This window comes from Pelobates fuscus, chromosome 12 (assembly GCF_036172605.1).
Source record: "Pelobates fuscus isolate aPelFus1 chromosome 12, aPelFus1.pri, whole genome shotgun sequence".
In the NCBI taxonomy this organism is placed as follows: Eukaryota; Metazoa; Chordata; class Amphibia; order Anura; family Pelobatidae; genus Pelobates; species Pelobates fuscus.
In genome coordinates, this window is record NC_086328.1 from 138,172,624 (window position 1) to 138,195,282 (window position 22,659).

Below are 22,659 nucleotides of genomic sequence, written 5' to 3' on the forward strand. Positions count from 1 at the left end.
CAGCACCCTCACACACACACACTAACAGCAACCTTACACATGCACACACTAACAGCACCCTTACACACACAGCGCCTTTACACACACAGCGCCCGCACACACACAGCGCCCGCACACACACAGCACCTTCACACACAGCACCTACACACACACACACATCACCTACACACAGCACCCTCACACACACAGCAGTGTGTGTGTGTGTGTATGTATGTGTATATATACGCAGCGTGTGTGTTTCTGCTTTAGGGTGCACACCCTTATATAATAGGCTGTGCACGCCTATGCCTGCAAGGATGGGCAAATGGTAGATGCCCAGCATTGTGGGAGTTATACGACAGATAGCGAACTACCTTTTATCGCCATTCTCTGTAATGGGGGAGTCCAAAAAACATATTGCACAAGGGTCCTCTCTCCTTTAGTTCTACCATGGTCTTTAAGGAAATCCACATGGTGTCAGAGTATTGTATTATACAGATATGAAAAATATTAAATATGAAAAAATAACTATAGCTAATAATTGCACATATATGTAGGGAGGCTGATCACCTGTATTGCGTTTATCTTAGTGCAGTCATAAAAGACAGCGAGGTATGTGCAGAGCGTGACCATATATTATGCAATCCAAATCAACCTCTCTCTCCATACATGTCCCTCTGACTTCCTGCAACCTATTCATTTGATCAGCTGGACTTGAAACAAATCAGCAGCAATGAGTATTTCCTGGGGAAAACCCACTTCTACTGTATCGCCTGATGTGAAGCAAGACCTCTTCAGTTTTCTCCTGTGGATCTTCTGAAAATGACTACTTACTGTCCTTGAGTGGCTGCGGTTGAGACAGAGTTTCCTTTTTTAGGGATATAACCTGATATACATCCAGATTTTGAGCAATTTATTTTATGATATACAGATGGTGCACACCAAGATATTCCAGTATTTATTATTTATTTCTCCAGAAGTCTCAAACTTAATGCTCAGCCAACCTCAGACCACTCTTTTCTTTATGATTGCTGATCGTTATGGGATTCCAGACCTACAAGCTATTTGATTGATTAATTCATTGATTAGATATGCTTTAGCTCACTTTCATTTTTTAGGTGTTGGTGACTAGAGCCATGCTATCCTTCTCTTGTGACTGGCCTGAACATCAGCTCATAACTTGTTCAACTCCAATCCCTTGATGGGTCCATCTGTTCAACTAAACCTTGCCGATCCATTCCTTCTGCTTTCCTAATGGTACCATTTGTTCTGTTGGCCCACATCATGCAGCCTCATATTTTCAATTTTGGTTTGTTGAGAAGAGCAGCTGTGTGCTTTCACCATCGTAATCAATTAATTTTTCTGTAGCTTCTAGATTGTGAGTTGTTGCAAATTGGCCCCTTATTTCAAGTTGATATCATTAAGGTTAAATCTGAGTTGATTCTGTACAAATCACTTCTAATCACCCCACCATCACCCCTCTTAATATATAACATTGCAGTAGACCTCTAAGCTATTCTGACTATCCTCTCGGCCTGAAATCTCCGCACATTATTCTTGGATGTACTCAAGGACATTTGCTTTAACTCAAAGTGTCCTTAGCCTTAAACATTATAACTCTGCATGCAGAAGTGTCAAGAAAGCATTTCTCACCAGCCTCCATGAGGCAAGACTATGCATACTGCGTAGCCAAATAGTTTATTTTAATAAATGCCTATTATACAAACACTGGAATGTGCACAGATTGTACAATGAATACCCTAATGCTAGTCTTGAAAGTGCAGACCATGTTAAGATTTTTCTTTTTTAAGTAGCCCACAGGGTAGCAGACAAGAAGTTCACGGAACAAATTCCTTCATTCTAGTTTAGCAGTGGAAGAGGAAAAGAGAGTTAGTAACGGAGGTTTATTGTGATAACCAGAGTTGCAGTACGTGTGTGAAATAGGTTTAGATTTGGTTTAAGCGTTAGCAGATAGGCTAAGAATTGAATTAAATGCATGTATTAGACAGTTGGAGGGACAGAGTTTGTTACAAGCTACTTGCACCCCCCCAATACAAGAAATTGCCAACCTTGATTTTTAAAAACAGATTTGTAGAAAATAATGAAACGCATAACATGTAAAACTACTGTAACCCCCCCAACCCCTCTGTGTGTCTCTAAGACCCCCCACTCCAGTCCTCTATGTTACTCTTTGTACCTCCATATATCGTGGCCCACTGGCCTGAGGTGAAGGATCTTCTGTTTCCTCTACCCGGTGCTCTTAGCGAGCAGCTTCCTGTCAGACCAGGTAGAGGAGAGAAGACCCTCTACGGCTGTCTGCTCGGGCACACAACGTGCAGTGACGCGCAGGATCGGGAGCGGTGTGCAGTGTGGTAACGTCAGACCTGAGCTTAGGCAATTGGGATAAAGTAACAGCAATAAAAAGCCACTTATCCATGGAAAAAATTAAAGGGAAACTATAGTGCCAGACAAAACAAAGTTGTATTCCTGGCATTATATCTCCTTATAATGCACATGCGTGAATGACCTGGAAGTCCCTCTAGTGGCTGTCTGGTAGACACTAGAGGTGGAGTTAACCCTCAAAGATAATTATTGCAGTTTCTTAAAAACTGCAATAATTCCAATTGCAGGATTAAGGGCCCTGGTACACTGCACCCAGACAACTTCAATGAGCTGACGTGGTCCGGGTGCCTATAGTGTCCAATTTAACAAAAATAACATTTAAAATGCCTGAGCCAAGTTTGCCTTTGTGATACCATAGCAAAGACCCAGCATGCATTGCTTTTTGTATTATTATTTTTTTGACCAGAATATGGATATTTTTAACATAATGAAAATGTAAGTTTTTGTTTACACCTGGAAATCACGGCATCAAAGAGTTGGTATTTTCTTCCTCTATTTTTTTGCAAAACGTTGTATTGTTTTAAACAAAGCAGACCAATACAATGGGTTAAATACTGATAACCTCAGCCGGTTTTAAAGCTCAGAAAACCAAAATGAAAACTAATAATAAGTAAAAGTAAGTATTTTAGAAATACCAGCTCTGATAACAAGTCAAATAGATGGAAGTGGAGGTCTTCCACAAAGTACCCACAAAAAAACACCAGGAAGTAAATCAATGTGTAATTATATTAAATATAAACACTGTATTTTAACAACCTGAGAGAAATCAGGTAAAAAAAATACAAAGGTGGGTTACAGGGGTACAAACAGGGCTTAACCCTAAATTCTCCAGAGGATACAAATTAAAGGAGATGAGGGAGAATCTTTCCTCAACAGAAAGTAAATCCCAACAAGACCAGTACCCCAGTGGAGCGCTTTATATAAATCTCATTAAAAATGCATCTCGGACACGGTGCAAACCACAAAAAGAAAACAATAAAAAAAATCTAACCTTTATTTACTATATTTTTTCCAAATCCTTTGGTTTCCAGTATACTTATTTCTTTCTGTCCTTTCGATTTCTTACAATTTGAGATACCTATAGGGCTAGTTTAATTTGTATACGTTTATTTAGGCACATGATCCTGATTTTTACCTTAGGATCAGGCTTTATTAGGGGAACTTTAGGTTCTTATACGTTATTTACTCCATTCATTTGGAATGTTTGATATATATTCCGGCGTCTCCTCTATATATGATCAGTTGATACTTTTTGCCACTTTTTGTTGCTACACTCTTAGCCACTTGGTTATTATTACTAGTGTCAACTGTATCAATAAATTCTAGTTACGCCATATCAAGCTGGAGTTTATATCTCTTTGTGTTTTGTCCACAATGACTGTTTGATCAGTCCAATGTACCGTATTTGAGGCAAGTGGTGCTGCCTTTGAGTAATTTATTATCAATAAACTTTTTTTGATAATCCGGCATCCAAGGCAGTCCCCCTGCGTCTGATCCCACCCTACTGGGCGATGTGATCGCAAGGTCCTTGCGAGGTCCTTGCAAGGACCTTGCGATCACATAGACGGAATAGCCGTCCATAGCAGCGCCAGCAGGGGGAGTGCCTGGAATGACAGGTAGTCCCCCTGCTGCATGAAATTAAGTTAAATAAAGTTTAAACACATATTAATATCAAAATACATGTAGAATAATGCCATCTGCATAGTGTACCTAATGTTAACTAACTCTAGCTTCACTTAGCTTGTAATCTAATCTACCATGCTTAACAAAACAAAATGTGCAGAATACTCGAATGCCTTGTAACTTGGAAATGTCTAATTAACTGCCTGATTAGTGCTGTTGGGGCATTGAAAGATGCTATGTAAAACATGTGCACACAAAAATAAAGAATTATAAAAAAAAAAATACATGTAGAATGATATTAATTATATATATATATATACACATACAGGGCCGGCCTTAGGCATTTGGGCGCCCTGTGCAAAAAATCTTCACAGCGCCCCCCCTTCCCGTCCCCCCTTCCCACACACCCTGTCACACACACACGCGCAGACAGTCACACGCACGCGCAGACAGTCACACGCACGCGCAGACAGTCACACGCACGCGCAGACAGTCACACGCACGCGCAGACAGTCACACGCACGCGCAGACAGTCACACGCACGCGCAGACAGTCACACGCACGCGCAGACAGTCACACGCACGCGCAGACAGTCACACGCACGCGCAGACAGTCACACGCACGCGCAGACAGTCACACGCACGCGCAGACAGTCACACGCACGCGCAGACAGTCACACGCACGCGCAGACAGTCACACGCACGCGCAGACAGTCACACGCACGCGCAGACAGTCACACGCACGCGCAGACAGTCACACGCACGCGCAGACAGTCACACGCACGCGCAGACAGTCACACGCACGCGCAGACAGTCACACGCACGCGCAGACAGTCACACGCACGCGCAGACAGTCACACGCACGCGCAGACAGTCACACGCACGCGCAGACAGTCACACGCACGCGCAGACAGTCACACGCACGCGCAGACAGTCACACGCACGCGCAGACAGTCACACACACACGCGCAGGCAAACAGACACAGACACACTAACATACACACACCCACATTAACAAATGTTTTAACATTTATTTAGACCCTCCCCCCAGCCGCCTTACCTTTGGGAATGCTGAGGGGGGGGGTCTCTTCCTCCCTGGTGGTCCAGTGGCTGCTGGGCTGGGCGGGCGGCTGGCGAGGGAGCACTTCCTCTGAGCTGTATGCTCAGCTCCCTCGCGCGCCGCAGAGTGAGGCTGGGAGCTGGAATATGACGTCATATTCCGGCTCCCAGCCTCCGGCTCCCAGCCTCACTCTGCGGCGCGCGAGGGAGCTGAGCATACAGCTCAGAGGAAGTGCTCCCTCGCCAGCTGCCAGCCAGCGCCGCCCGACCGCCCAGCAGCCAGGCATGTCTGTTAGCCGCAAGGCTAACAAGACATTTGCCTTGGGCATTTGGGGGCGGCTTTTTTTGCCGCCCCCTGGAAAATGCCGCCCAAGGCAAATGTCTTGTTAGCATTGCGGCTAACAGACATGCCGTGTGAGCTATGCGGCCGCAGGGCGCCCCCTGCACCATGGCGCCCTGTGCGGCCGCACAGCTCGCACACCCCTAAGGCCGGCCCTGTATATATATATATATATATATATATATGTCAATTCTACGTATATATTTATGTCATATTTTTACATATTTAAGTCATTTTATTAATTACAATTTGTGGGACCTGCCTGACAACCCATGCCGAAAGTCCAGAGAATTTAATTTGCTAGCACTATATTTAACCCTGTAACTCTCTAAGACATCATAAACCTGTACATGGGGGGTACTGTTTTACTCAGAAGAATTCGCTGAACAAATATTAGTGTTTCAAAACAGTAAAATGTATTACAACACACAAATGGCACTTTCACTAATGATACCATTGTTGTGATACGTTTTACAGTTTTGAAACACTAATGTTTGTGTTCAGTGAATTCTCCCGAATATAACAGTACACCTCATGTACAGGTTTTATGGTGTTTTCAAAAGTTACAGAGTCAAATATAAGGCTTGTGTTTCAGTTTTTTGGCCAGTGTTTGTGACCAAGTGGCTACTAAGACTGCAGATACCCCATTTGCAATTCCTTGGGTTGTCTTCTTTTGCAAATGGCATGTCATCATGGGGGTTATTCTTATTCCTGGGCTACCATACGGTCTCAAAGGCAACGTAACCAATCTGGTGGATTTCAATGTGAAAAAAATTAAAAATGTAACATGCTATGATTGACCCTGTAACTTTCCAAAACACCATAAATCCTGTACATAGGGGGTACTGTTTTACACGTGAGACATCGCTGAATACAAATATGTGTATTTTATTGCAGTAAAAGCAAACAGTATTATTGTAGCGGTACTTGCCTTATCCGGGGGCCGGACGCGGTCCTCTCTTCAAGCCGCGCGCGGTCCTGCGGCTGCACGAGCCGCGCGCGGCTCGTCCGACTGTTCAGACAGGAAGGCGGGCAGTGACCGCGGGAAGCGGTCACGTGTCCCGCCTGCAGCTAAGAGCGCGCCGCGAATCTCGGGCGCGCTCTTAAAGAGACAGTGGGAGCCTAAATTGCAAAAAGGCTCCCATTGGCTCCTGTCATGCCAATCACCCCATACACTTACCTGTTGGGGGAGTGGAAGTGACAGGAGCCAATCACATTAGTTTGAAGGCTACTTATACTTACCCTTTTCCCTTAGTTCCTTGCCCTATCGTGGTTTCTGCTACAGTTCCCTTTAGTGCTTGTTGTGTTCAGTTGTGTTTCTCCGTATTTGACCTTGGCTTTGTATTCTGACTTCGTTTTCGCTTTATCCTATTCTGTACTGTTTGCCGGCTTGCTGATTCCTGTGTACCAGTCCCCGGCTAGTTTTCGTTTACGCTGTCTCTTTGTGCCCTTGACCTCGGATCGTTCCTGACTCTGTCTTATCCTATTACGTCGAGTCCGGCCACTCTAAGGTCCGGTAGACGTATCTCTCCTCTGTACTGTCTTCTGTTAGGCTGGATCCTGCGTGTAGGGGTATATACTCGTTACAATTATGACATTCACAGTTAGAATGTCATACAGAACTAAATTATTTTTTTTTAAATCTCATTTTCTCCTATTTTTTATATTTTATTCATATTAAATTATGTTTCATACCTAAATATTTGATGTTAAATGAGAGCCCTGTTTCCCCTAAATAAAATGATATTTAATAAGTGTGGGTGCACTTAATATGAAAGGTGAATTACGGTTGGACAGACATATAGCGCAAATTCCAGGTTTTGTTTATGTTTTATTTTGATCACAACGTGTACATTTGGCTGAGTCCTTATGGGGTTAATGGAAACACCCAGTAGAATATAGACCTACTCAATGTTTTATAGAGAAACACTGATAGCATTTGTATTCAATAGTGTTCTTTAACACCTGTTATACTGATAGTACTGTTAAGTATACTGATAGTTGTTTTATATTGTTAATATAACTATTTAAATAGTATTTAGACCATTATCAATGCAAATAAACTATAATGACCCTTGATCAGAAACTAAGCCCAATTTGTTAAAATTATTTTTATGCGTGTGGACTTTAATAGAATGTGACCTGATGTTAGAAAAAGCTGGATTTAGGGAATCTTCAATAAATAGATTGTTAGGGGAACATAAATAAATAAAATAATATTCCCCAAAGACTTTGAGTCATTAATCGGTTTCTGCCAGAATCCACCAGGGAACCGATTTACATCCAGAAGCTCTATTCCAGTTCTTCTCAATGGTAAAATACTGCTAAACCTTCAGCTATCTCATACTGAGGATCACATTCTCTGTTCTCGTTCCCAGCCCCTATTAAAACTTGCTGCCTCCTGCCAGCCGCATTCGGAGCGGATTTAATAATTCATAAGTAAAACTATATATAAAACAGGTTAGTCAGAGGGACGTCATTCCTGCTTGGTGAAGCCGAGTTACCTCTGTTTGATACTTGATGTGAAATGCTCTCTAGACTGTTCCCTGTTGAAATGTTGACTGTGAAATAGTGGTTTTAATGGGAAATATTGTGCATAAATTAGGTTTCATTGCTCAGCGCTGCTCAAGGCTACTTTGGCATTACATCAGCTAGATTCTCGGTTTTGATTTCCCAAGAAGACTGCCTTAATTTCTCATCTTAGCCTTTATTTTGCTTGGGGAGGAAAAATATGATAAGTCATCTGGTAAAGAATGCATGTTTTGGAAGTGTGATGTAGACCTGTCTCAACTAAAGCACATTAAGGCTCTGCATAGCGAGAAGTAGCTGGTTCCTCTAGGTTACGTCGAATGGTCATCTGCTGGTTTCCCACTTACGCTTCACTTGGAGAAAGTTACGCTTCACTCTGAGATCGAAGGTCTGAAGTGCCACAGGATCATTTTTTTTTAAACTTATTGTTCTCAAGCTGCAAAGATCAGATTGGTTTCACCCGCCTTCTCTTGTGGTTAAAGAATAGTGGGATTTGTTTTCACTGATTTTGCAGTAATTGTATTGGGCTGCAGAGCATATCAGTATTTTAACACAAATGCTTTTAAGGAAAAAAGAAAATGGGTTCTACAACATGGAGAGAATCAGATACATTTTGACTTCAACAGCTTGCTTGGTAAACTCGATTTTTAGCAAGCAAATCTTATCAAGAGTATCAACCAAGACTTGGCTTAGAAGAGCCGAACTTAGCACATCGAAACTCGGTACGCCTGTCAATGTGCTTTGTTGTGTACTCATAAACACAGTCAGAGATACCAAGGAGACTGGGCTACTGAGTATTACTCTTTATGTGGGCTCACACTAACTTAACAAATTTCCTGCCATTAAAATATTTCTAAGAATTGTCATATTTTAATTCTACTTTGACATTTAGTGAATAGGGCCCACACTTTATTGATACTTGCCAATCTAACTTCCTTGATAGTAAAAAGAAAACATAAATGTAAAAATAATAATAATAATAAGAAAAATAACAGGGCGGAGCATTACCACCATGACAAGTAGTCTCATGGAAAGAGGGCTCCTCACCTTAACTGCCTTAATCTGTGCAAAAGTATCGACCTTGCTGGGCAATTGATCCCTGAAGTTACTCAGTCGTCTTTGGGACATCTTGGGAACCTGTTGGTGCATTTTTGCGACTTACTGCAGTGGATCATCGACCCTGCGAAATCATGGCCCAGCGCGGTCCTAATTGGAGTACTTCCACGGCAAGCTATGATACCATAATTAAAATGGCGGATGCCTCATCGATTCCCAGGGAATGAAGTCTGGAGTTATTTTTAAGCTGGACAGCGTCCTCAAAGACTTATGAAGGAGACTGCAACTAACACGTCTCATGGGCCCTTTCTCCTCACTCACCTCTCAAGTCGTCCCGACTTCCTTGGGCTCGACATTCAGTCTCAGACAGCATGCCCCCAGCAGTGAGGACCTCGAGGGCTAAACTCAAGTCGGGCTCCAAAAAGGCCATCTCCACAGCTGAGACAGACAAGCTCTGGGATTGCCAAGAGGGCTGCAGTCAGGAGAGGTGCATGGAGGAGTACCCACTTACATCGCCAGCAGCTCCATGCCACCCTCAGAAGTCCTTAGCGCTGATGTATCCCTCTTCAGTGATAGACAATGCTATGTTCTTATGGTCTGACTCAGAGATATACCCTAGCTGGGGCATAGGCTTAATCTCCTTCTCATGCTGCCACTTCGACGCATTAACAATAACTTAATGGTGGTTTTAACACTATAGGGTCAGGAATACATGATTGTGTTCGTGACCTTATAGTGTTCCTTTAAATATAGCTACATTAATTAAATATACCTTAACACTCACACAATGTCTGGTGCTGTCAAACTGCTCATTAGTGTCTATCACGCCAATATATATATATATATATATGACACAAAATAAATAAATGAACCCAATAGTAACATGAGACTCAAGTATGATATATGATTTAAGGATACTCCTCTGCCACTTAACGTGTCATGGCATGAATTAACCAACACATGATAACTAGTAAAGCCATTATAACACGATAACTACCATAGGATATTTATTACTATAAGCTGATTTATATCACAGTTTCTATGGGTTCGGAGCACCCACAGAAATGGAAATAAAGAGAAACTCGCCTTCCATCTAGCATCGTCCTGGTGCTACTGCCGCTCCACCTCCTTCTGGTAAAATCCTCCAGATGAAGGATCCTGACCAAAGAAATGCTTCTCCATAGAGAAACACTGATAGCCCTACTTCGCCAATAGTATCTTCATCCAGAATTACAATGTTTCTCTTTTTCATGACACCAAACACAAAGACTGAATTTGTTTTACACATAGTTATTCATAAAGGTTAATGTCCAAAGTCAGATGTCCTTCCAGTCCAGCTACTTTGACCGTACATTTTAAATTCACTTTGAATTCTCTCTCTGGTGTTAGCCCTGCAGATCCTCACTAGGAAGTGCCTCTAGTGGCCGTGTGATTGACAGCCATTAGCTGACAAATGTCGATATTACTATTTCTTTCTTACAATTGTCAGCCTGTAGCGAGGCACCAGGAGCACTGCTTAAGGCCACAGTGGTGTTAGTGTTGGGAGGGTTCTTTTTAAGTTTAAATCGGTTTAAGAACTTTATTTTAACCTGAGACAATGGGGAATGAGTTTGAAGGTCTCAGTGTAAGATATCAGGTATAATTAGAGGTACATAAATATCAGCTAAATACTATATCCTCAATAACGGCAGTAAAATGTGGCAGTCTGAATTTAAACAATGTTACTTGTCCTTCCTGTATAGTTAGCATAATGTTCCTTATGTTAATGTCATTTTGCATTATCACTCACCGGCTGTAGAGCAATGTGTAGCATGTTTGCACTGTTTAAATAATTGATGACATCCACACTACTAATATTACTTGTGGTGTAGTTTTAATTCTTACTATAATCCCTTTTCTATTTGGACACTTTTAGCTCTGCTCCAGTTACTTTCTATACACAGACATTTTTATAAGTACTTTCTTTGTTCCTCCGTCCGCAGTCTTTCTCTGGAGCCGGCGTTTTTAAACCATACGGTTTTAATAAAAATCGACTCCAAAAAATAACTTGCTTTTCCACTGGTTGGAGCGGCAATAATACAGTCCTAAAGCTCCAGGCAATTGCCCGCAGTTTAAACTGTTTAGCACAATTTATTTTTGCATACGTTTAATTTCAATTGAAGAATGATAAAAATGATCACAGGGCTAAGTTGGTAAAAAAAATACTATTAATGTAAAACCTGTGGCATTTATTATTTAAATGTATGATTTCGGCGTCCATCCAAGACATTGCCACTAAATTCCACATATATCATGATGTCTAGGAATTATTACCCAACTTGAGTAAATCCTCCGGGTATCATCCTAATGAAGTTGTTATGGTGTGTGGACACCCCCAGCGCAATCTTATGTTCAAGTATAAGGCATTCGAGTGCTAAGCCGGGCTAAAAATGGTTTAACACTAAAGTTGGGTCCCCGGCTGCTGGGCTCTCCTCATTTGTTTGGGTTAATGCAGAATCATTAAAGCAAAGAGTGAGGAGTCCTCTAACTGGCTGGTCATCAAGACTAAAAAAACAAAAATAAATGTATATTTCAGCTGACACTCTTAGCCAATCACTGCTGCCTTCTAACTGCTCGCAATATAGATTAGCCTGAGCAGAAGAGGGGAGGCAGAAACTGGCCCCTGTTGGAGAATTGTTTAATGCTTAAGGGTAAGACTATGCCTCCAGCCACCATAACAACTTTATTGAGATGTGTCTCTGATGTACATCAGCTCTTGTCCTATCCACTGACATACTGACACTAGCATGAGTGCATATTCAATAATCGCCAAAGATATACGTGGACCTTATATGTCTGGACTATCTATATATAATCTGCTTCATGTAATGGGTACAGACATATTCTACCTAATCCCTCAATGCCAAGTGCAGCCATAATACACATTAGACATTGTGAGTGAACATCGGTGCCACCAAACTCACTACAGCAGTTATTGTCATGTTAACCTTTGTAAACACATTTATTTAAAGATTTTCAATCCGGTTATCGTATATAATTTATAGATAACATGTTAGTACTCACCAAGTTCTATCGTATCATTTTAAACACTTACACATGAAGATTATTGTGGGATGTTTGGAGATTAAAAAATTACTTTCAATAAATACAATTTATCCAACATAAAAAATATACTGAAAAAAAAGTTCCTGTCTCCTAACGGTAGTCGATAGGTTGGCTCCTGCACATTGGTGCACTTTGTGGGCCGATGTTCCTGTCACACAGAGCAGGAAGTAAGACGTACAAAAATATATTGTCCCCTTTTCTGCTGGGAAACCAAACATATAATCACTGGTGAATTCTGTGCGCTATGAAAACCTTCTAGTGCGATCAGTTTATTGTTACTGAATGATTTGTTGGCGAATGTTTTCTGCAATACATTTGTTCTAAAATCCCAACTGTAATCCTCTTTAGGGGAAACGTTATAAAAACTCTCTGGACACCGTGGGGACGCCAGATTCCAGCCGTGGTGTTCGCAGTGAGAAGAAGACATTAAAGTAAGTGTATGGACGGGTCACGGGGTATTCCGAATTGCACCATTACAACCATGTCAAGGTTATAAAGTATGGCAGATGTTATGGCTGAAAAATACCCCCCACACCCTTTTGTTTTGCAACCCAAACTGACGTGTCCAATGCAAAGACTCACTGTAAACATTGACTAACTCTGTAGCCAGTATATTCCTTAACCAGATGTTTCCCAATACTTTAATTTGGTTAATTTCGTTTATATGACAGTCAATCACCAGCCAGTCAAGAGCCAAGATATTTCCTCCTGTCATTGGGTCTTTTTGTTAGACGTAACGTAATGAGAATGGGAGCTTTAGAAATCCACAAATAGAAACCTTTATTCTACATACTGGGCCAAAGCTCTTCTATATAACAAATGCCAAAACAAACAATGATTTAATATATAAACAATATTTCCCGGAAAGCTTATTCATTGACACCTATCCCCAATCTTTATTTTTAACATCATTCCACCATCCCTTCCCAACAGGTGCTGTCTTTCTCTTATTTTCAATGCCAGTTTCCATTAAATCAGTTGCTTAAAAATATATATTTTTTGTCTCAGCACTTTCTATAGAAATCTTTTGTTTTTCATCCCCGGGAACGTAACAAAAAAAGTCGTTATCTTTTTTCTGCTCTGAGTACAGTACAAAGTATTTAATCAGCCTTTGTACCATTCTGCTGGCACTACACATGTGGACGATTATATTTACACGTAATACATTTTGTTGTGTATTAAAAACCATTCAGTATTATACAGAATTTGATACTTCTTTATATTTATATTTCGCCTCCATCTGCCTCATCATTTTCAAGACCTTTTGTGTTTTAAACAACTTTAAAAACAAAAATGTACTTCTCAATGGGAATACAGATTAGGATTTATTTTGGGTTACACAAAATATGGTTTCACACCTCCATTGCCTCTGCTTTTCCCATAATCCTTCACCTCTTCTCTCCCTGCTTTTTCTCTCCTTTTAAGAGAAGACGATGCGCATCGGATGATCAAGATACCAAGATTGTACATTTGGGCTGTATTAACCTTACTGATCTTTTCTCTTACCTGTTTTAGGGTTAAATAAACTGTATCCTCCAGATATTGCACAGCTTAGCGCTGACTTGTTTGAGCAGATGAATGGTGTGTGGATTTTATGCTGAATAGTCGTAGCCAGCATTGCAATAAGAATGAACGGATAATCTGCCTCTATTTTAAATTGCAAAGAAAAAGCTAATGTAGGTCCCTGTGTTTGAACAGCAGGATTCGGAGGGGCTGGCACAGTGCATATCACAGCAGCTGCAATTCACATTGCGTGCTAAATATTAGACATTCTTTGAATATTGCAGCATTGTCTGCATGACATGTGAGTTAGCGAGCTTCAAGGGGATAAAGATATCAGTGTCATCGTGTTAAGTTGTTCACTTAAATCAGTTCACATTCACTGATAACATTTCCCCAGTGTATTAACAGGTAGCATTTAATTTACTTTATTGTAAAAGCAGAGGAACTTGTTATGGCCTCTTCTATAATAAGATTTCCAAATATGAAACAATTTTACATTTTCAGACCATGAGTGAGACGTTGTGATTTGATGGACTTTGATCTAAAATTTGCATTTCCATACCAAATTCTTGGCATAGTGAATGTCCCTGTTAATATATCAGGAACGTTTTACTAATAGTAATAAGGAATGATAGTGAGGAAGTAGAATGTTGTGTGAGTGAATTATTCACAAAATGTAGACCACATGAACCCAATTGGTGTTATATAACTGTATCATTTTTAAATTAACATTGTTCTCCAGAATTCAGTATTACTTGATAATCGCCATTGTTTCGGTGTGAAACAGGACTAGAAATGAGATGCCATGTGTGGACAACAGTGTCTTAGGGCAACTGCACCTCGTCCCCAGGCTGGATGAGGCTTTGCTTTATTGCACCTCTCCCCATCTGGTTGGGGCTGTATTGCAGAGGCTGGATCAAGTCAATTTGCTCTCTTCTCATGCTGTGGTAGATAACTGATAGCTAATGTCTTAAGTGTTTTATCAACAGGATGAACGAGTTACTCAAATATAGATATTGCAAGAACTTACTGAGGTTCCGTGCATTCCGTATGTCTACTCCTCGTTTATCCCTGGAAGGGAGATTTGACCTTGAAATCTCTCCATCCTTGCAGTGACCGGCAAATGACATGCGTCTGTTAGTGCATGTATGCAAATCACCAGGGATTTCTCAATCGCATCCTGAGCGTTGGGACCTGAAGATAATATTTTGTACATTGCCTTATTTCCCCGAAGACACATGCTGCTGTTTCTCCAGCTCTTATCGCTCTGCTCTTCACCATCTCTTTAGCAGAAACCTCTTTTGTTTCTCCATGTCAAAGCAAGAGTTGGAATCAGATATGGAGAGGTGAAGTCATGCTTGGGTGATGGTGTAAGAGGGGGGTTATTAATTAGGGGCTGATTTCCCAAGGCATAAGAATAAAGGACATGAGGCTGCCTTATAGCACATCGATCCTTCTCCCATTGTGTCCCTGGTGAAGGTCAGGCCGTCATTTCATACTGAGTGTCTGTGTGTCATGCAGGGCTCACACTAAGAGCAATACACAGCACACATCTCAGGGTCTCATTTACAGCCGGAACCAGCATGGCTCTTATCTGGAAGGACTATTTATTATTTTATTATAAATTGTACATATATTTAGATTAGACGATAATTCACTAATTATCAATAAAATAGCCCAAAACAGAGAGAGATATTTTATAATACCCCAGCTATTGTAGATAATGAGTATTGATATCTCCGTGAAGTCACATACTCTGGGTTTATTTACTAAGCGACGAGTTATATAATACAACTCACTGTTTAGTAAATAAACCCCTTCAATCACTACCATGAAGCAGATATGTTGCTTAATGTATAAAATGTATACCCTATTCAAGCCTCAGTGTTGCAGTTTCAATTCCCAGCAGGGTCAATTCAATCTTCATCCTTATGCGGTTGTTAAAGCGAGCATGGTTGAGTTGGGCAATAGCCACATCTGACAACAAGCTTCCAGTTTGGTTAAAATCCGAGAATGAGCACTAAGGGAACATTGAGTCCCCTTGGGGTAAAGAGCTATATAGAAAGTAGATTATCATTAACTTTTTTTTTTTATACCAAGCCTGTCTCAGCCTGCTATAGCAAACAGTGAGAGCTATTAACGCTTTATGTGCTACAGAGGTTGCACCACATTCAATTTGGTACTCAAGCAATTAAATGTTTTTTTTTTTTTGTAGAAACTGTCTGGGATAAATATATTGGGAGCTGTTTACTAGCTAGACTTGAAGCTGCTGACAGGAGCAAAACTGCTCCTTATTACACTCCCCACCCCCCTTGCTGCCCATGCTGAGTGCACTGCTGTTGTGCTTTTGCGTTAGAACTTCAGTAACTGTGCTTGCACTGTCCATGGTTCCAGACAGAGATCCAGGCTCAATACAAAAAAATCATGAAAGTAAGCAAACCATGTGAGGATCATTGTACTCAGGGCCGGTGCATCCTATAGGCAACTTAGGCAGTCGCTTAGGGAGCCCCTTAGGAAGGGGCGCCGCCAGGAGGGCTGGCCCCTCAAATGCTACAGCCGCCTAAGCGCTCTATAGAGAGCCTCTGGCACCTGCAGCACTGCCCGGGCTGGTGCATCCATTAGGGTGCACCGGCCCGGGGACGCAAGATATGAGGGATCGGCAGGAGGGAAGCGCACAGCGCTCCCTCCTGCCAGTACCTGAGTGTAGCGTGGCCGAGCTCAGGTCCGGTCCGTGGTTTCCTGTACCCGGCCAGACTGACAGGAAGTGCTCAGTGAGCACTTGCTGTCAGTCCGTCCGGTTAAGAGAAACAGAAGCTCCTGTACCGCGGACCGTACCAGAGCTTGGCCACGCTACAATAGAGGTGGGGGAAGGAGAGAGTTCACTAAGGGAAGGGGAGGGTGGGTGAATTAGAGACCACTAAGGGAGGGATGGGGGGTGGAAAAGAGACTACTGATTGAGGGAGGGAGTGGAGGAGAGACCACTATGGGAGGGAGAGAGGGTGGAGGGGAGACTACTGATTGAGGGAGGGGGGTGACGAGAGACCACTAAGGTTAGGGGGTGAGGAGTGACTACACAGGGAGGGAGGGGGGGTGGAGGGGAGACCACTAGGGGAGGGGGGGTGAGAAGAGACCACTAAGGGGGAGGAGAGATCTCTAAAGCACAGGGGACAGGGGGGAGTTCTAAAGGACAGGGGGCAAGGGAGAGCTCTAAGGGGTAGGGGGTAGGAGAGAGCACTAAGGGATGGGGTGAGCACCAAGGGGAGAGAGCACTAAGGGATGGGTGAAAGAGCACTTGGATACAGGAGGGGAGCACTCTAAGGGGAGCACTCTAAGTTAATTTGCCACCTTTATATTTAATCTTTTTAACATGTCTCTTTTTTAAAAATTTCACAACAGATACACAGTGTGATGTTATCGCTGACACAGACATTTTATTTATTCCTTTCTGCAGTGACGAACTCGTTTTACCTCAGTCATCATTAAAAATGGCTATTTTGGGTAGAAATTGGTGCTTTCAGACACTGCAGATCAGCAATGTTTAGTATCAATATTAATTGCTCTGGAGAAGCGGTGCCAGCTGTGTGCACAAGACCCATATTCACAGCTGGTGAGCGCGTGGCCATACATGAGTTAATAGCTGTGCCCACTCTTAGTCCTGCAGCATGGCAACACCAACCACGCAGAGCTTCAACGACGACTTAAACATTGTGATTAGTTGCTAATGATTTCCTGTGAGTGGATCCGTTTATATTCCCTTCTGGGGGTAGAACCTCTACATTCTCGACTTTGATATCTAGTGGCCAAGCCTCCTATTGAACCATTCCATTGAGAGAGAGAGAGAGTTCCTGATCCATCATGGCTCTTAGCGTCAGCATATCAAGGTAACATGCTTTCCTTGGCCTGTGCTAGCGTGTGGTTTAGGGAGGGATCTGAAAAGCCTTTCAGTGCTTGATCTGGTTTTAACACCCAGCTGATGTTTTAGCAGTCATGCCAAATCCGTCTCATCCTATAAAACTGGCAATCAGAGGGCATCACCCATTAAGATGAGTGTTCTAGTTATTTAGATCCCAGATTTATATATTTCTTTGTTTGTTAGATTCTATTTCTTTTTTTTTTTGCTCTTTAATTGTATTTAATTCTCTTTTTCGATCATATAATTGTACAGGGAGCCTAGCACTATCGTAATGACAATGTTATTTGCCGGTGTACTGTTTAGTTGGTGTCTTTTGCGCCCCACTTTGTTTGAGAAATGCATGATCTGTGCCTAATGACTTGACTTCAGATGACGTAATGAAAGTGTGACTCTACAGGGCATTTAATTTACACGGTATGGATTATGTGACAATCTGTCCAGCATCACTGGGGTCATTGAATGTTCTTTGGTAATAGCAGATTCTTCAGGGCTTTGTGCTACTGTTTGTGAAGTTTGTATACAGGACACGTCAATCCAAGAACCCGAAATTCTATGCTTATAGCCATACCAATTCTCCATTGTCTGTACATACGTAATGGATTAACGTAATGTTTAATAAGGTATTCGCTGAATAAAAGTTCCACTAGTCTTCTTTTCCAGGAGAGAAGAGATCATGACCCTTGTCAGATGTCATTTTGTAATTAACGTTTTCTGTTAAAAAATAGTGTAATCACAACAAAATGATTAAATGTTTACATTTTTAAGAAATATATCAAGAACTAGGTGTCTAGGGAGGGAAAGCCGGCGTATGTATAGCCTAGTGATCACCAACCCAGTTATAAAGAGGGAAGGGGGGGGGGGATGTTAAAATAAAATCAGACAGAAAAAGAAAAGTAAAAAGAGAGAGACTAGTTTCATTCTAAAGGAGATTATAACAGCCATGATCACCCTCAGGACAAAATGATCTTATTTTAACTTCTCTAGCAGCAGACACGATGGATTGATCAAAGGGCTTCTGTAGAGTATACAGCATCACATATAGGTTCTCCGTCTGTCATCAGAATCCCTGACATGGCATTAATAGTACTAACTTTACAAGGAGCGTTCTCATTACTTGCTAAATGTATTTTTGATCTCAGTCTTTAAATGACTCCTAATCACACCTTAAGCTTTAGGGCTAGAAGCAGTTTTCCTTACCGCCTACCCACGTCAGTCTGGCCATATACTGTATATCAAGGATACGCAATCTGTTACCGGTGTTGAGGGACTCCATTTCCTATGGATCTTAAAAGGCAAATCGAGCACAATATACTGTCATGGAATTGCCGTAAAAACTGATGGGTTCCTTTATTTATTTGAAATTGCAGTCGGATGCAGTGGTACGATGATGTTCTAAGGTCCATAGCTGTGTGGTTTCATCAAACTATACCCACTCCTTACATTTCCAGGCTAACATCAGGAATTTAACTAATTCCTTGTATATTCCAGGATTGTTAGTATGACAAGTGAGCAATCCAGCTCCCAGAGCATGGGTCAGTTTGTGTGTTTTTACTGTGTTAATAATATTTTACAGAGCTGTACAACAGATAAATGGTAGATACATAAATGTGACAAAACAGGTTCTACAGGCAGAAACAAGAGGCGATGATGGTTCTTCTCAAATGAGCTTACATTAGAAATTGTGTTGACTTTTAATTAATGTGCTAAGGGTAGGCATGAGTCATTCTGTGTCCATTCAGTCAAGGGGAAATTCCTTTAAGAACTTGAGAAGCACAGGCTTTCTAAGACCTTTGGGGGTTCATTGGTAAAGCCATTAAAGGGACCTATATATATATATGTGTATATATATATATATATATATATATATATATATATATATATATCTTCTTGGTCCAATAAAATGTAATAGGGTTGGGGAAAGGGCTAGTGTCATTTTGGTCTCCAGCAAGTGAGGAACCCAATGTTTGTCTCATAAGAATGAGGCGATGGAGGACGTGGGGGATGTTTATCTAAGTGTTCTGATAAGGGACTTTAAATTCTGTCATTATCTTGGTCATGCTTATTAAAGGGATCATAAAATTAACAGTTTTCTTTATAGAAGTCAGTTTTAGCAGAAATTTCTGTCGCCAAAAAAAGGCATATATATATATAAAAACAACGATTAGAACGGGAAAAGGTAACGCGAAAAAATCCAACAGACTTAATTAAATGAGCCAGGTATCTGCCAAAAATTGGACAAACAAATGTCACTGATAAATCTTTGCACATTTTTAGAACATGAGCCACAAACTAGCTCTTTAACAGCTAGTCGCTGGTTCCTGGGTTTAATGTCAATGCTTTAGTTGAGCCACGGGGTAAACAATGAGTGAATGACAGACTGATGCATCGCCTGGGGCAGAAGAAAGGGTTAAATCCAGGTCAAAATAAATGTCTGCTCATGGGAGCAAATACCAGATTGATGCAAGAAGAAATCTCCTTGTATTAGCTGCAGACTGATCAGTCAGTGTCAGACACGGCACAGAACATTAATAGACTGATTGAATCCTGGAGACCCGGGTGTATTTCTTTAGCCATTATAGTTAAAAAGGGATCCAAGGACTGAGATTCCAGATGTTTATTCTAGGCACACAAAATGATTTTTTGGAAGCAAAGAGTGTCCTATTTTTGCTGTTAGAAAAAAAAAAACCAGTGCAGTCAGCTGAACGGCACAGATATTTTATAAAAGAGATGGGTAAATATCTATCTTTCATTTCTGTTAATGGATTTGGCAGGGAAATTGTATAAGCTTTGCTCTGTGAGCAACACCATCAGAGTCCCACTGAGATTGTCCTCGCTGTCATGTTTGCTACCATTTTATACCCTATACTTTGGTCCAACAGCTAAATCTGAGCAGAGAACACAAACCATAGCTTATTATGTTGCTGATGAGTGAGAGGTACAACCAGCATCTCTGGTGGACATTAATGTATCGCTGTTGGTAAACATTGAAACAGAATCCAAAGAAGAAAAATAACCAAGTTAATTAGTGTACAAAGCACCGAAAACCTCTGATGGAGTCTTTGAAGTTCCCAATGAATTTGTTGTGGTGCCACTTGACTTGAAAGCCTCTATTAATCTGTTATGAAGCAGAAGCAGATGTGGCCGAGTCACATTCAATCTCGTTGAGTATCTCGGCGGTCAACGGAAAGCTGTGTGGCAGCTTGTGATTTAGGACAAGGAACATCCTTCTGCCAACACTTGAGTGGGTCTCTCCCGCTGTCTATGGTTAGCAGAAATAAAGAACAGCATCCAATGGTTATTTTCAACGGTCACAAAGACGTATACAGCTGTTAAGGAAGATGTTGTTTGTGTAGCATTGCTCTTAAAGAATGAGTACAATGTGTGACTGTTCTCACACTTCGCCCTTCCTGGTAGCAACCTAAGAAATCCACACATACATCTTTAACCCCTTAAGGACCAAACTTCTGGAATAAAAGGGAATCATGACGTGTCACACACGTCATGTGTCCTTAAGGGGTTAAAGTAATTCATAAGAATATAACACAAAATAAATCAAGTACGTGATCTTGCCAGGTTATGGTGGTAACATAGTTTAGTGCTTTAGAGAGGGGTGCTTTAAGCACCATTACCCCTAGAGGTCGTTGTAGAGGTTAGGGTGCTATTAGTCTATGGGTGCCCTCTCCTGAACAGCAAGGACAGTGCACAAACAACACTTCTACTGTATCCATGCAACAGCAATGACAGATTGCGAGCTCTGAGATAAATGTCATTAAACTACATTCCTCTTGCATTTTGCCAGCCATAGGTCTGAAAGCATCATGGGGCTTGTAGTTTTACAACAGCTGGATAGATGCCTGCTTGATTTTGTAGCTTAATGTCCTAACACATATAATGCATATCCATCCATGAACTTAAAATCAGTTATGGTTGCTGTAGTTCCACAAAGACTAGAAACCTGCCTGAGGCATCAAACACTGACAAAGTAACAGAGAGAACAAGGAATACAGTTGGGATCAGGGTACCAGGAAACGTACATCCATGACTCCGTCTAACTCTGGTATCTAGCAGGGGAACAGGGGAGCTGTGTCTGAGCAACACAGATTTAACTCGCACACCGCTGGTGCTTGGATGCAATATCATATGCTGGTGTTTTTAATGGTAAATTAGGACAAATGTGCCCTCCCCTTCTGCCTTCCTATTCTCTTCTAGGGTCTGCTTCCCCAGTGCACCTTCTCTATCCCTGACTAAGGTAACTAATTGGGAGGAATAATAGCTAGAGAATTTTGTCATTGATGGGGCTACCAAAAACAATGTGTGCATGCCCCCACCCAGCTTGCCATGACTCAAAAATGTCATTCCAGCTGCCCCATGTTCAGTTCTATGTTTTTACAGAATTCTTTATGCAAGTATTCGACTTGTCTTCCAACAGGTTACTCCTAAAGTTGTATGTCTGACTTTGAAATTCTATAGGATTTTTTTACAGCTTCCATGCATTAATTACAATGGCTCCCATGTGACTTGTAATAAAAAATAAATACGAATCAATTTATGTGATACAAGCAAATTGACTGAACCTTGTTTAATAATCTGACCGTGAACCCAGACGTCACTAGAGGAGAAAACGGTAAACATTTCTTTCGATAGCGTTTTATCTCTTGGCTTCTGTTTGTGGTTTGCTCTCAGCGGTCTAATCACGTGTCAGTTGTGCGAATAACAAAGCCATCATTGTTTTATTATCAATGAGCTGCATGTATCTAATCACAAACAAGTAATCACCAGAGAGCAGCAAATTAAAAAAAAATTGCTAATGTTTGGTGATAGTATCACGCCCAGGATCATTGTATAAATGGTTAGTCTCCCTGGGTTAAATGCACCGCATCTTGTTTGCCTTTTCTTTTAAGCCCTTTGGGTTAGGGGGATTCGGATGACAATCCTTGAGATTACAGGATTTACTGCCGTATTTAAGAAGGCAATTTAACATGAAATGAAGGGTGAATCACTGGCCCTTTCAAAAATGTTTTTTTGTAGTTTTTTTTTACGTATTATAATTAAAACTAGTTCTATTTAAAGCAATTGACATTGTGCCATTGTAAAGGTTAGGGTGAGTGAACCTGCTTTTTAATGACTGCGAGGGTTTGCTCCTGATTGTC

The 22,659-nt window shown here is 41.4% G+C and overlaps 1 protein-coding gene across 4 annotated transcripts in view; it reads left to right on the plus strand.

Moving 5' to 3' along the window:
- SYT7 (synaptotagmin 7) overlaps positions 1-22,659 on the plus strand; it is a 269,778-nt gene that overhangs the window by 139,161 nt on the left and 107,958 nt on the right. For all 4 annotated transcript variants that reach the window (XM_063438636.1, XM_063438637.1, XM_063438638.1 and 1 more), the window contains exon 3: positions 12,442-12,524. In XM_063438636.1, the coding sequence (XP_063294706.1) occupies positions 12,442-12,524 (83 nt within the window). The remainder of the gene's footprint in view (positions 1-12,441; positions 12,525-22,659) is intronic.